Raw genomic sequence first — 15,585 nt, 5'->3', positions numbered from 1 at the left:
GCCTTTTTCCATCTTCCTGGTGTCATCACAAGGAACTGAAGGCAGCTGTGCTCTCCTTTGGTAGCAGGCTCAGCAAATATTGAAATATGCACAATGTTATTAAACATTTGAGAATTAATTTAGATCAATTCCAGTTCCAGCAAGTTGCCTTTACTCCACCTTCTGTCTGCAGTTCTGTTCCACACACTGTAATAGTTTTCATGTTCGCTCCTTTAAAGTTACCACATTCCCTGCTGCACTCAAAGTAAAATTAAAGGAAAGCATTTGTGGAGATTGCGTGTGTGCTTGTATATATTAATGAGTTGTTTTTGCAAATTACCATCATCAGTGTTTATCAACTCAGGTATGCTGTTTTTTTCCCCCCACACAGGTATTGCCAGATGCCAATGCCAATGGGCTATAATCCATACATGTATGGTCAGTATAATCTGCCATATGCACCCTCACCTGTGTACCAAACTCCTGGACAGCCACCATATCCGCCACCTCAACAACCTGGATACCCTTTTCCTCAACAGCCTTATTATCAGCAATAATGTCTCTGCAAAGAAGTTCTGCTTGTTAAAATTTGGGAGAAATTGGCAATAAGTGTACTAAAACTTCTAGCTTCCGTTAGTGTACCATACTGAACTGTATGCAGCTATAACTCCTGTCTCTTGTTAACTGCTCCAAAATGTCTAGATCAGTTTTTATGACACTAAACTCTTTGAAAGATCTGCTGCAGTGGTTTAGACCATAGACTAATGCCAGAATTCGAGCCTAATGCAGTGGTCTGAAGCAGTACAGTACATTTTAGTTAGACCAAAATATTTGTTTGCAAAAATCCTTAAAGTAACAAACAGATGAGAAAAACAAAGCAGTGTGTGCACTGGGTGTGATATATTCTACAGAACCATATACCAATTCCTTCTATACTCTATTGGTTTGTATTTTTTTTAGTTTAGTTAAAATATGCTATTTTGTCTAATAATCAAGACCTTGTAAATCATCAGTAAAAAGAAATAAATTACTTAAGAATGGTTTAAACACTTGGCATTCTCATTACCATAAAAATGTGTTTTGTGTGTCTGTAGATTGTTTCATTTGTCCCTTGACTTTCATAACAAAGAAGTTCTCAAGGGTTTAGCCTTACAAGTAAATTTCCATCTCTTCTCCATGATTCTGTATTTTTGTGACAGAAACTCTAATTAACCTTTTAGGTGTTGGTAGATTAAGTCTTACAGGTAGAGTTTTCCTATCTTTGGAGTGTATTGGACTGAAATACATTTATTACCGTTTTTAAAGAATGGTTACTGTCATCTGCAGGATACTGTATAAAAGAAGGGAGATCAGGGTCCTCTTACAGGACCAATGAGTAGTTGTTCTAACTTGTGTTTTCCAAAGAAATTGTGGTGGAAAATGTGTTGTGGCTCAAAATAAGGCAACTGTTAATTGCTGGAGCTTTGCAGTTTGCTTTTTAAATGATTGCTTTTTTTTCCCTTGAAAAAATAGATGTATTCCCTCAGGGAGCTTGTTATCAGTGGAAAACTTTTTTTTGGGGGGGTCGGGGGGAAAGAAAATCTTGTGAATTAAAGCACATTGAATGTTTACTTTTGGATCCATCATCTCAAGGGATAAGTAACCTTGCACTGCATTTTACATAAGGTAGTGAAGAATCTAAGTTTGGGCTTAATGGCTTCTACCAAATATTTGCTAACCATTTTTCAGCCTTTTCTTTTTCTAACAGGCTTGTCTAATAAGGGACTCTCATATCATTTAGCCCTTGATAAGAGTTGGTTCTGTGGGACAGTTAATTTTCTGAATGCTTCAGAGAAGATGTTCTGGCCTTACAGAATAACTATAACAATACCTGTGTTACAAAGACTTACTCCTTTGTTTTTCTATTAAAGTGCCTGATTAAGATATCGATGTATATTTTAGTGTAGGTGTTTAGAGGTGCCAGTTATTGTAGCATCTGGGTGGAAACCTCACTGGATCATGAACATTCTTCCTCATAAAGAAAGCGGCATTTGTATTCATACGAGCTCCTTTCTTTCTGTCTCAAGTTCCTCTTGCTGTGTGGTCATCCTGATTACTGTGTGAAGACTCCTTGTCTTTAATACTCACTAACACCTGTAGAAAATGTGGATCAAAAGGTAGAAATGAGCACCCCTTATAGAACTTACTGAGTACCTGATTCTAAACAAATTTGTTAATCTGTAGAAGCTCAGTGATGTGGGGAACTTGATGGAGTAAGGGAATCCAGAACCATAGATGAAACCACTGCACAAAGACAGGTGCTTTGCATTTCTTCAGAAACATTGCTGAACGGGGTGGCACAGAAACCTCTCCCTTTTTTTTTTCCCCTGACAAGAAGACATAAGGCAAGCGAGGACAATGAGAAAAAGCTAGGAAGATAACTGTTTGGAAACAGCAATCAGAACCTGATTTTATTCTAGCAGGAAAAACAGTAGTTTTCCACTAATTTCACTGTGTCAATGTGCTATTGCAAGTCTAATGCAAACTTTTAAATTCTTAATTTTTAGTATGCCATGGGCTGTAGGTTTTTCAGTTCACAAATTAGATGCATTTGAGCTATTGTGTCAGTTTGTTTCTAGTGCCTCAATTGATAAAACTTATTTTCGTGCTGTATAAAAAAAGTCATTTGTTCCCACATAAAGGTTCTTAGAACTGAAATTTCCTTTTTAAAATTTCATAGATCTGGAATTACTGTCAAAACATTTTTTCCAGTTGTGTTTCTGCTTGCTTTAGTCTATTATTTGAATATGTGTAGAAATCTATGCATTAGGTTGAGTTTTTCTCTTTTTTTTTTTTTTCCTAAAGAGAACAGAAAAATCCAGACATGTTATGTATTTGCTTTTAAGCATGCAGTTGTCATGACTTTGGTTGAAATGTTACCTTGTTCTTCTATAGTTTATTAAAAAAATCAGTTAGAAAACCTGATTTCATGGTGTTTCTCTCAACTCCTTTGGGTTCAGACAAGTGTTACTTTGGAAAGGATGGAAACAATTTATGGGCTCCCAAGAATGTTTGTGATGAGGTGAAGGCGTATCAGCTACAGCTGCTTAGTAATAACAGGCACGTTCAGATCCTGGTAGCTGTGTTTATTTCCAAAGCTGATTGAGTGTATTTCCCTCTGTTTATATGAGGAAGAAATGATTAAGCTTGATGTAATGGTTCTGTGACTTCAGAAACTTGCATTCTAAGTTTGTTTTTGTGAACTCATGTTCAGGCTGGCTTACACGAGATTCCCAGCATCATGGGCATTAAAGCATGGGTTGCAAGAAGGGGGGTTGTAAGGGCAGCTACTAACAGCAGATAAATAGCAGACTTCTTTTCTTCTTTTAAAGGCTTTGTAATGCCATGCTTGTTTCAATTGCTGTGTGAAGGGAAAAGTTTACAACCATATCCTTTCAGAGACTTTGAAGTCAAGCATTTATTTCATCTTGCATAAAAGCTTTCAATGCAATTAGTATGAAAAACAAGTTTTGGGAAGAAGGCTAATAGCAGATCATTGGTGAAATACCAAATTGTTGCAAGGCTAGCAGGTCTTTCCGCAATTTTTTTCTTTATTAACATGGTCTCAGCCCATATGGAAAAAGTGTCTTCTTTCCTGACCACTAATGTGACACTGCCGGCTAATGGTGGTTCTTTACTATCATCCCATTGTTTTGAGTGCTTTTAGAGCTGATTTGTGAGATTTATTTTGACCTTAGACTGAATGAAGTCCTTTGCTATTTCCAAGTATCTTGAGGCAGTATTTGAACTTTGACATACTGTAACAACCTCACCCATTGGCAGATAGCTGAAAATCACAAGAAAATCCTTTGGAAAACACTTTTTTCCCCCTCTGCATTACCTGAGAGATGTGCTTGCTTGTTGCTAAAATGTGTTCAGTTCTGAAATGACTTGAATCTGAGAAGCTGTTTTCTGGCATGCATTTATCCTGGCAGAACATTAAAATAGACTAAGTTGAGCAATTGTGGGTTTGAGTTTTGGTTGTATACTACTGAGTAAAACTGCCTGAATTTTCAAGAGTTCACTATGTATAGTTAAAAAGAAACTATTTGGAAAGTTTCAGTGCCTGAAAAGATGAGCTATTACAGCAGAGCAAAACTCGAAATTGCTTTTTTTGTATTGCTTATGGGGAAAGATTGGAGGTTCTTGCTGCTTTTGACTAACATTACCCAATGTGCTAACATTTTTAGGTTTACTATGACTTTTGAAAGGTATATTTGAAACGGTCAGTGTTTATTTTTTTTTAAAAAGTGACTTGTTCATCAAGATAGCTAAGTACTGCTAGATATAAAAAATGAATTAATTTTTTAATTGCACGTCTCTAAGTACTTTCCCATATGCTTTTGTGTTCTGACAGTCAAAAACTTGATACTCAAGTTGAGATTTTTCTGATTTGGACTTAAATTTGGAACTCTGGTAACTTACTGGCAAGCATAGAGTTACTGCTAATCTCAAGTTATGACTTTAATCTTGCATCTAATTCCCCTAATTGAGTGTAATAGTCCCTGTTGCCATCAACTGTATCTCAGTTATATTGTGCTTTTTTTTTTTTTTTTTTTTTTTTTTTCTTTTTTTATGTTTCAAAATCCATGTGAGAGGCTGGCCACCAATTTTATTAACCAGATTCTGAAGAAAAACTGTTTACTATCAAGCAAGAAAAGGAAGAGGCAGCTACCATTGCAAATCAGCACGAAGGCTTCACCACAAATTACTGCTTTTGGTCCCTTTGGTCCTTTCACCTTTAATCCATTCAGCAGTTCTGCATGGCAATGCCTGTTTGCATTTGTACTTCCAAGTTCAAGCACTCCTGGGTGCTGGAGTGCTGTTCTCGATGCTGGTAAGCTGCTGGAGTGTTTGCTGGTGTGAAGATAGCCTGTTCCTACCAGCACCTTTTCCAGCCAAGTGAGGTGTGTTGGGAAGGCAGAGCAGTGGAAGGGCCATTCCCAGTGGGCAGCTTGCCTGCAGTCTCTTTCCTTGGAGGCTAAGGTGGTGAGCAAACACATGGGAGTAAGAGTCTGAATGAGAGATGTGGGACTCCAGGCAGCTCTTCAAAGTGCAGTTTATTGCATCCAAGATGCAGTCCAGGGTCATGGGTGACAAAGCCTGTGCCTACAGCTGTCAGCATGAGCTGCAGGCAGGCCTGGAGACCCTTAGTTTAGGTTACAAATGCATTATGTAGTTTTCTTTGCTGAATAATACAGTAGAACCAATCTATACCTTAACTTTTATCTATAGCCTATCATAACTACTGTAATTACTATATTCGTGTTACTATTCTCCAATCACTAAAAAAACCTGACAGTTTAAGCTAGAAGTTGTTTTTCAGTTTTCTTGCAGTGGAAAATTGAGACCTTTTTTCTACTTGCAACATCTGCTGACTTGTTTGCCGGTGCTATCTTTCTGCTTGGTAACAACATCATCTTGTTTGAGGTGGGTTTATCCTTTGCTCTAAGTCATAAAACCCCCCTTCTAACTAACATACCCTTTGCCTCCTTGGTTATCCGGTAAGACTGGCTCAGCAATTATTTTCTTCTATATCAAAACTTGCTTTCATCTATTCCTTCTTCAGATTCTACATTCAAATATCTTTCTGCTAAGCATGCATATCTGTGAGACTTTCTTGTCAAACTTTCGTCCTTCCCAACACATGGGTATGGGTCTGGCAACCCAGCTGGTCTTGGACTGTGCTCCTGGGACACATGCACACAACAGCTGACAGCATCCCGGTGATAAAAACGTGCTGAGACTTGGCTGTGGAGTCATTGTGGGCACTGGTGAGATTTAGACCAAAACCAGATTTGGCCTCAAATGACCTTTCACCTAGAGTAACCTGTCCTGTGACCTGAAGTAACCTTTATCCTAGAGTGTCTTTTGTCCTGTGACTGTGAGGAACATTTGCCATTGAGGAACATCTGTCCTTGGACCTCAAGGTTCATTAACCTTTGATCTTGAGGATCCTCTAGCTTGTGTCCTCAAATTAACCCTTGACCTTGAGCAATCTGTCACCTCAATTAACCTTTGACTGGAAGTAAGTTTTGACCTCATGTAACCTCTGTCCATTGGCCTTGAGCAACATTTGAATTAAATTAACCTTGATCCTGTGACCTTGCAGAACCTTGTACCTTGAGTAATCTCTTTTCTGAAAGAATTTTTGACCCAGCATAACCTCTGTATTCTGGCCTCATGCAGGCTATGATCTCCAGTAACCTTTCTCCTTGAGCATCCCCTGTCCTGTGATCTCAATTAACTGCTGTCCTGTGACAGAGGCTGGGCTAGTCTCATTCTGGAAATCTGCCTTAGAAAGTAACCTTTGACATCAAGTAGCTTCTGCCCTCTGACCTGAAGTAACCTTTGGTCTCAAGTAATCTTTGTCCCATGACAAAGATGGGACCTGACCCAGGCTCACTCTGGAAGGATGCCTTTGAAATTGTTGGGGACAAGCAGCATTGTGTGATCTGGGCAGAAAGCACTGTGCTGTTACACAGGCAATATGAGGACAAATGGCTTCCTCTGCCATAGCTGAGTTCCAGCTTCTCCTGCCCCACCTCAGGCATGCTGCTAGCAGTGGGGAGACCCTTCTGGCTTCAGTTTTGGCCATGGGGTCCTCTGTGGACCTACAGCCCTGGTGCCAAAGCAGACTACAGGAAGATTTGCTTGTGGCGTGTGATTTGAATGTCCAGGTTTTGCTAATGATGGCTTCCACTGGAACACAGAGGCTGTCTGAGGTAGATAACTGCCCTGTGTTCTGGCTGATACAACATTTACAGGTTATTTCATCTAACAGATTTGCCATTGCTCTCTCTGCTTTTGAATGCGCGACAGCAAAGAGTGTATGTGGCGTGTGAGCTGGGAGGCAGAGGTGAAAGTGCCAACTACCTTACACCTGGGGAGTTCACTGCAGTGCTGCCTGAGGGTGGGCTCACCCCACCCCACCCACCCAGCTCTTGTTTCTCTGCCATTTCCTACTAAATGGTTTTAAATCTCTCCAAAGCCACACCTGGTGGTACCTCTTACTTTTTGCTAGCTTAAACTTTTCTGAGTTGAACATACATTTGTGTATACACACACACACAAAATATCTGAGTTGTAAGACAGATCAAGCCTGTGCTGTTTACATTCTCAGAAGGTGAGCAGCATCACGGAGCTGCCTGCAGCAGGGGGCAGACTGAAACCGTGTAACCAACAGATCTTTTTGGTGCGAATATATATGAAAAGAGATTTGAAGTTTATGCTGGTGGAAGGATAGGCAAATCTTTTTTAAATTAAGCATCATCAAATTTAACTTTGTGTAGATACCATGAGTGCTCCTTGGTTGATGACCTGCAGCCTGAACTGTAAAACCAGCCAAATGCAGGGACAATTATTTCAGCTGCCTGCATCCATCTTCCTGACCAGCTGCACACCAAACTCAGAGCACTGTGATGCCGAGGTGAAGGGATAGGTAAGATTTCAGGTCATCCTAAACTATTTTATTGGCCTTCTGGACTTATGTAGCTTTTGGGAATTTTCTACTTTTAGTTTGCATACTTAGACAGTGTCTTTGTGTATATACCCAGTGTGATTTAAGCTCATCTGGCATGATAAGATGTCTGCTTACCTGGAGCAATGCAAAATTAACTGATTAGTTTTAAAGATCTGCAGAATGAGGTGACAGTGGAAGAAAGTGGAGGGGTGGGTGTCATCATGACCCATTCTAAGAGGAGGAGTAGAAAAAAGAGTCCCATGGTACTGGCAGGAGAGAAGTGTGTTGGAAGTAAGCTCTGTCACTGTCGGGGCAGCTACAATGCTAACAGCAGATGTTGCTCCAGGGGGATGAAAAAAACTTAGGGAAAATGTCAAAGTGGTCAGAGAGGAGAAGGGGCCAGGAGAAAATGGAAGGAAAGCTGAGGGAGGGATAGCTCAATGGCTGAGGAAACAGCAGGCAAATCAAATGAGTTTAGCAAGAGGAGGAAGCATGGAAAAAAGGCCCCAAGACTTTGACACTATGAATCATAGCATTTTAGGTGGTGCAAGGAAAGCAGAATTCAAGCTAAAAGGACTGAAATATTAAGTGAAACAGAAGAAAAATCAATGGTGGTAAAGGGAGGGGGGAAAGCAGCTTTAGCTGTACACAGAGAGAGAGTTCAGAAAAGAAATTTAAAGGTGAAGGGAACACATTTTTTTCCAGTGAGTATAGAGAGCTGGATGAAAGCTGGGGGGTGATGATGGGCAGAGATCTTTAGAAGGGAAGACAGAAGATGCAGCAGATCATGTGCATATGACAATGTGGGTCCAGGCTGGCTGTAATGAGGATTTATGTTTCAGAAATGAGTAGGATAATCCATGGAGTGACCAGAGTAGTGGAATCAAGGTAAGTGCTTACATGCTAGTGTCCAGTGTTGGAGTCAAAAAGGGGCGATGTGAAACTGCAGCCTGTAAAGCAGAAGGGAGACAGCAGGTCAAGTGCAAGAGCCTAAGTCCTGGTGGTAGACAGAAGTATCTCAAAAGGAATGGAGTTTCTTATTTAAGAAAGCTGAATTTCTTCTCTAATCAGCCTCTTGCAGTCACTAGTTATATTTCATTAGTGAAGGAGCATTTCATATTCTATTAGTAAATTTTTCATTAGCCAGCAGCTTCCAGCAAGTATTAATTTCCATAAGCAGGAAAGGAGTATGTGATCTATCACAGAAACAGATGTAGATTCAGATTAAAAACACTTCCCTGGCGCCTTGCTGTTTTCCAGTGTTTTTATATGGCCACACTGAAACACTTTTTCATTTTGCTTTGAAGTAAACAAAACTTTGCAGGGCATTTCCAATCCCCAAATGTAGAAGGAATATCTAACCAAATGTGCCTGGCAGTTCTGTGGCGCTAGGTGGCATTATATGGAAAGGCATAACACAAACCCCGCTCATCCACCGCGCACTGCACTGCTGGTAAATCTCCGCATCTCACCAGCATCACCGGCTTTGTGTGGAAAATTTTGAGCTGCATCGTTAACAGTCAAAACAAAATTGATGCAAGCTGAAGGGAGAGAAAGTTTTGCTCTGCAACAGCAAAAGGTTGTTCTGAAAATATTGGAGAAATCGAAATGCTACCTGTAAGTCTCTAGAAGAACAATGTTTTCTGGATTTTGCCATTCCCCATATACATACACGCACTTTGGCTACGTTTAAGCATGTGGCATTTCACCACAGGGTTGTCAGTGGGGCTTAACAATGGACCCCCTCCACCCCACCTTAGTTTTTTGTGAAATAACACCCTGTGCCTTTTATTTTCAGTTAAGAGAAAGAAAGGCAGGGGGTTGTGTGAAATACTGATAGCAATGACCCACACTATCATTTAATAACCTTGCTAGTGTAAAACACTTTTCCTAATCTCTGAAGAGGAGGTAATAGCATGCATGGGAGTCTTCCTTGTCCACAATTTTGGATAGCTGTTGGTTGTGTTGGCTAAGGAAAAGGGTCCTAAAGGTGATTATTGAACTGGTACTGGTTTCTGCTATAATAAAGAGCTGACAGTAGGGCCTTGAATATGATACGTGCTCTAAGAGGCTGGTTATGGTACAGTTTATGCTTAGGGAGAATTTACCTGGACTATTTGCCTCCTGTTGCTCCATGGTGGCTGTGTTTTGTGTGGGCTCCCCTGTGGAGAGGAGTTGGGAGGGGTGAGCTGGAAGCTCGGGGTAGCACAGGTAGAAACTTCTTGCGCCTTGGTGTGCTTCCCTTGAGCTGTGCTTGCTGTCTTTTGGGGTGGTCTGAGGAGATCTGCTCCCTGCACAGCTGCAGTAATATTCATATCACATGGCACAGAAAGCAAGCAGGCATTTGGACCACAGTCAGCTGATTGTTCCCTGTTATTGAATGTTACCTGCACACAGGTTACTGAAACTGTGTGTAGCAGAAGTTAGAAAGCCTCTGTTGTTAAAAGGATAATCCTCAAATACTCCTCAACAGTCATACAGGTCACTTTGAAAATGACTGTAGGTGTAAACAGAATTTTCATCTTCTAGATTACTGATTAATACAGGTCACAGTGATTTTATACAGCTAGTCTTAAGCATGGATGATTACTTAAAGCCCGTTCAAGATGAGGCTGATGAAGCTTTGTCACAAATACCTTACATGGTAAACTAGTCCCTAAATCTTTAGAATAAATGCAAATGCTCCAGCTTGCAGGTGTCTCCTTCAAGCAGATCCTTCTGCCTCCATATGTGCTCTGAGTGATACCTGTTGTGGCAGCTTTGCTTTGCACACTGTGAGTTAACGCTGTGCACGGGGAAGACCAAATACAAACAGAAATTTGCAATTGGAATGACCTTGACTTCTGCTTGAGAGCTGCAGAGTAAGGGCAAGAGCAAAATTGGGCTCTGTGGGAAAGCATCTGGTGTGTGTCTCTGCTGACAGCATCTACTGCAGCGAGCAGAGAAATGGCTGGCAGTGCTCGTGGAGAGCGGATTAGAGATTGGGAAGTGTAGGAAAAGAAGACAAAGGTACGGGTTGTACGCTTGCATGCTCTTGCAGCCTACTAGGGTGCAGTCTTGTGTAACTTAGTTCTTGTAATTGGATTACCAACTGTGACAGGGGAGCATAAAAACTGTGAATACGAAGGTATGCTAAAGGATTTCATGCTTTCCTGAAATGATGAATGTACTGATGGATGCTCAGCTTTTTCTCTAAATTTACCTTGATGATCTGACCTGTCCTTTTTCTTGTGTACATGGCTGTGAAAGGCAGCATGGCAGCTCATTTTGGAGGAAGGGAGAGATGGGCCAAACTTAGTTGCCTGCTTAGTTTTCTTCAGGTGTAGGTGACAGGGCAAAGCACCGCAAGGGATGGACAAACAAAATGATTATTCTGTGGGCCTCCTAAACCTTCATGTAGGTTGTCTTGCATTTTTACAGTTTCTAAGCAGGAGCCCTGAGTTCCAAACACAAGAACAGATCTGTGCCTTGTGGCAGGCAGTATAGGATGGTGTTGAATGTTCAAGAAAGTATGGGCTTTCCTGCTGAAGCACCTTCTGGAGATGTAGAAGTTGCAGGCATGGCCTTGTTCTCCTCCTGTGCAAATTTTCTATGATCTAGTGAGATTTCTTTGGCTGGAAAACTTACAAAATCACTTTACCTGAATCCTTTCACAAAACTTCCATCTAACTGTCCTCAGAACCTCAGCTTTACTGGTAGGTTTGTTCAAAGTTGCTGGAGGCCAGGAGAAGAGTTCACAGAGGAACAGAAGTATGCTTGCATCTATTCATTCCCTTGCAGGACAGCATCACTGCACAAGTGCTGTTTCCATGGAAACAAGGATAAAAATACAGAATAATAGAAATTAGAGACTCAGCTAACAAGTATTTTCTATCCTGGACAAGGTTATTCTCATCTGTATTCTCTGTTTGCATATGTTTTCAGGATTTTATTTTGTTTTGTCGGTACTCTTCTCCTCTTATACGCAAAAAAGGACCCTCAGCAGTAGCCCCTGTTGTTATTCTTTCTGAAGAAAAATGCTGCATTGCATCACTACGTGCTGCTGAAGCACCTCGATGAGATCAGAAATTCATGTTAAGGATTTTTCCCTGTGCTGGTTGCTCTGCGACCACATCCTGCAGAAAGCAGCCTCTGGGGCACTGCAGTAGGTAGCCCAAAGCAAGCTGTGCTTTCTTGGTCTTTGAATCAGGGACAAGAACTTGCTTCATGCCAGCACTGGGAGTGTCAAAAAGCCATATTAGACACTGATTTATCTTTGCCCTGCAGCTCTCCCAAATGGGTGTTCAGGACAGCTGGGCTCTGAGCCAGTGGTCTAATGCACGCAGCAAGTGGCTGTGAGTGCCCTGTGCCCTGCCCCAAGCAAGATGACACGGCCAAACAAAGCCTCCAGAAGCTGCCAAAATGCTCTTGCAACTTGCATATAAGCAAGGCTCTGCACTTTAGAAAAATCTTACATTTTATTTCATAAACATAGGCATCTGCTGCTAATTAAAGTAGCAGCATATAATTATACCCTTTCTTATTAGTAGAGATAGAGTCTGACAGTTGCTTAGATACAAAATAAGCAACTACAGATTGTCTTCTGCACTTTAACAAGCACAGCAAGCTGGAACAATAGAATTGTAAACTTATTCTGTATTCTCTTTGGTAAATGTGCCTGGGAAAAAATATGTTTAATCTCACTACTTGCTCGTAATGTCAGCTATAAAGTTCTTTAGCTACCTCTCTGCTTTCCTCCACAAAGTACCAACCAAACAAATTCTGTGGAAAGAGCAGGATACCTCCTTGGGGAAAGCATTAGACAGAAGGAGAAACAGTGCAGTTAACAGCCACTACTTTGCTGAGACCACCTTTCCTAGCTTTTTATATCCAATGAATGTAGGTTTCTTCTTAATGATTAAAAAATCTAGGTCCTAGTGCAGTTACACTGTGGTTTAACCTTAGCTGACAGCTAAGCAGCACACAGGTACTCACTCCCAGAATCATGGATCTGGAGAGAAAACCTGAACAGTAAAACTGGGAAAATTTGTTGAGATAAAGACTGTTCAGTGGGTCAAGTAAAAGATGCACATGCAAGCAAAGCAAGGAACCCATTCACCATTTCCCATGGGGATCCAGGTCTTCAGTCATCCCTGAGAGACCATCATAAGTAACAGTGACTTGGGAAGAAAAATGCCATCACTCTGAATGTCCCACTTCCTCCTTCTTCCCCCCAGCTTTATACACTGGAATGCTGCCATAGGTTATGGGTCCCTTTGGTCAGCTGGGGTTCCTTCCAACTACCTGAGCACCCCTGGCTAGCCTCAATGTCAGGGCAATATGACAAGTAGAAAGGGACTTGACCCGTCTGTAAGGCCTGCTAAGCAGTTACTAAAACACTGCTGAACTGTCAATGCTGTTTTTGAAAGCACAAATCCAAAACTTAGCCCCATGCGAGCTATTGTGAAAAAATGAATTCTGTCCCTGCCAAAACCAGCAGATAAATAGGAACATGAAGAGTGCACACACTGTAGCTACTATCTTTAAAAGGCAGGTGTTACAAAATGAGGTTGCCTCCTTTTTTATGGGTTAAGCTTACAGCCAAAGCCCTCTGGATGTGACAAGATGGATCTACAGCTTTGCTAACAAAGTCCCTATTGCTTCTTATCAGAAAACTCATGATGCTATATTGAGAAATCATTTCTCTTGCCCCACAGATTGTCGGCTGTATCCTCAGAGGCATATTTGAGTGTGTGACCTTTTCTTTTCTCACATTCTACTAATAACCCCCAACTTTCTTTGCTCACAAATCCAAAACTCTGTTGATACACCTATAGTCTCACCGCTCTTGTTATTAAACTGTAGGGAATGTAATCAGAGCAGCTAATGCCACAATAATCCTCCTGATCCATGCGGTTATCTCTGAAGATATCAGAAATGATGCTGTCTGCAAGAGAGCTGATGTATTTTGGTTAATTCTGCACCTGCAAACCTTTGGAGGAATATTCCAAGCTTCCAGATGCTAAAACACTTGAAGCTGCAATGAGACTTCAAATGCCTTTGTTATTGACTATCAAAACTGTTCAATATTTCTCGATGGACAGAGCTGGCTCATTCCTGAAAAAAAAAATTAATTTTTGACAAGGTGTTTCATCCCTCTGCAGCACCATTGTAAGATACCTAACAAACAGATTGTTGAGCTTGCAGGGATGCTGTAGGGCTTGGGCTGCAGGGTGTGCCTGGTGAATGTCACAGCCTGCCTTACTCCTTGAAGAGCCAAACTGCAGCATTCCTTCTGGTGTCCTGTTTGAGGGATTAGGGCTTGAACAAAAATCTCAAGTTTTTTCTTCACTTAGATATAGCAGCTTTGCCAGAATTTAGGGCACCATTCTGTGGCAACCTGCAGAGAGAGGTAATATGCAGAGAAACAACTGAAGCGTGCTGCTCAGCAGTGCAGGTTTAGGCAGTGCTCTGTTCTGCTGCTGAATTACCTCTCAGATCACCGGTACAGCAGCCTGCTTGCACAAGGAGATGATGGGATTTTTCCAGCCACCTGCATAATTTCTAAGGTCTATAAGTTCTGCTAACTGCAACTCTTTGCCACACTGTGTCAGATGTGAAACGGCTCTCCCACATAAAAACCTCTGTTTTGGATTTTCCTCCTCCTTCCCAAATGCATGATAAGAGTTGCCATCTGTCCTAACAAGTACTAAATATTTAGGCCAGCAGTGTTTCAGGGAGGAGCTTGGGTTCAATATGAAGGTGGTGGTGTAGTTTGTTGCTTATAGCTCACAAGTAACAGATCTCCCAGCAGACATTCCTGGTGCACACAAGTCTGGGAAACAGGTTGCTGGTGAAGAGAGAAGGATGGTTTGCTTATCATTGCCTATGCAGTCTGCTGGGGTTGGCACAGGTTAAAAAGGTCCAGAGATGCTGTGCAGCTGAAATTGCTTTTGTATGCATGTTAAAAAAAAAAAAAAAGCAGGGGGAAGAGGAAAAAAGTGAGGGGAAAAAAGGAAAAAAAAATAGAAAGAAAAAACCATATAAGAAAAAAAAAAAAGATTTCTGAGCCTGATGCAGTCATTGGATGCTAAATATGGTCTAAGTACCCTGTGATGGCTAAGTGTTGGTGGGTTTGGAGCACCGCTGTCTTTCTCCAGATTGCCTTTTAGTGTTGGTGGGTTGTTGCTGTTTTCTCCTCTGAAACATGACCAGTTTTAGATTCTACCTTACTCTTTTGGCAAACATGCCTTTCAGTAGCTGGCATGAATAGCTAAGCAGTCTAGTTGGTGCTTTCAAGTTGGACAGATCAATAGCACAGGCATTCCTGAAATGCAGATGAAAATGCTTTTAGGTTCAAAGTTTTTGAGCTACAAACAGCCTCAGGGTGCCGGTGGGTAAAAGCCAAGGCACCTTTTACACTTGCTGTGTCAGCCCCTGGAGCCTGAATCCTCGTCTTCTTCCAGTCTGTATGTGGTCTGGATGGTTTGCTCTGCTCTGCAGGTTACCTTACAGCCCACTGTGAACTGACATAGGGAGGACACAGATCAAAAGACACCAGTACACAGAGATGTGGGCAAAACATTACAAGAAGGTAAAGTGCCGCAGTGAAGAGCTCTTAATATCTTTTTCTATTCCCAGATTTTGCTGCTGGGTTATTTCCCTTTCCTTCCCAGTGTGATATGAGTTTTATCATCCTAGTAACATTAATTTGCCAGATCTTTTTCTGAAAGACTCCTGACAAGAAAGCTGCACTGCGACTTCTTATGCTCTTTCCCTCCCCATCAGATTTTTCAAATATTTTGATGCGGGTTCAGAAGCTTCTTTCTTCTGCTGTTTTTCCTTTCTCAGCATGAACTTCATGGTCTCAAGGGGTATATTCAGAGTACAAATGCAAGCAAAATGCAGTATCATTGGATATGCTTCAGGCTCTTGTACATGAAACAAAGAAACATAGCAATCCCTTCACCTCTTCCAAACATAAGGATTGTCCTACTTCCTGCCAGACAAAGTCATGCAAAAGTCAGTAAAATCCTTAGCCAGCTGAGCTGACTGCTCATCCTTTTGATTTGTGGGCAGTTGACAGTTGTGTGAGATGGTTTTTAGCAACTTTCCAAAGGAGTTGC

The 15,585-nt window shown here is 41.4% G+C and overlaps 1 protein-coding gene across 2 annotated transcripts in view; it reads left to right on the top strand.

The window, feature by feature from the left end:
* LOC121337609 (programmed cell death 6 interacting protein) overlaps positions 1 to 2,943 on the top strand; it is a 30,348-nt gene extending 27,405 nt beyond the window's left edge. For both annotated transcript variants that reach the window (XM_041407799.1, XM_041407797.1), the window contains exon 18: positions 371 to 2,943. In XM_041407799.1, coding sequence (XP_041263733.1) covers positions 371 to 536 — 166 coding nt within the window. In that variant the 3' untranslated portion in view covers positions 537 to 2,943. The remainder of the gene's footprint in view (positions 1 to 370) is intronic.
* Positions 2,944 to 15,585: the final 12,642 nt, after the last annotated feature.

The sequence above is a fragment of the Onychostruthus taczanowskii genome, unplaced genomic scaffold, assembly GCF_017590055.1.
Source record: "Onychostruthus taczanowskii isolate IOZ18803 unplaced genomic scaffold, ASM1759005v1 scaffold28, whole genome shotgun sequence".
NCBI lineage: Eukaryota > Metazoa > Chordata > Aves > Passeriformes > Passeridae > Onychostruthus > Onychostruthus taczanowskii.
The sequence above is the reverse complement of the archived record's forward strand: the minus strand, read 5'-3'. Positions and strand labels throughout refer to the sequence as shown.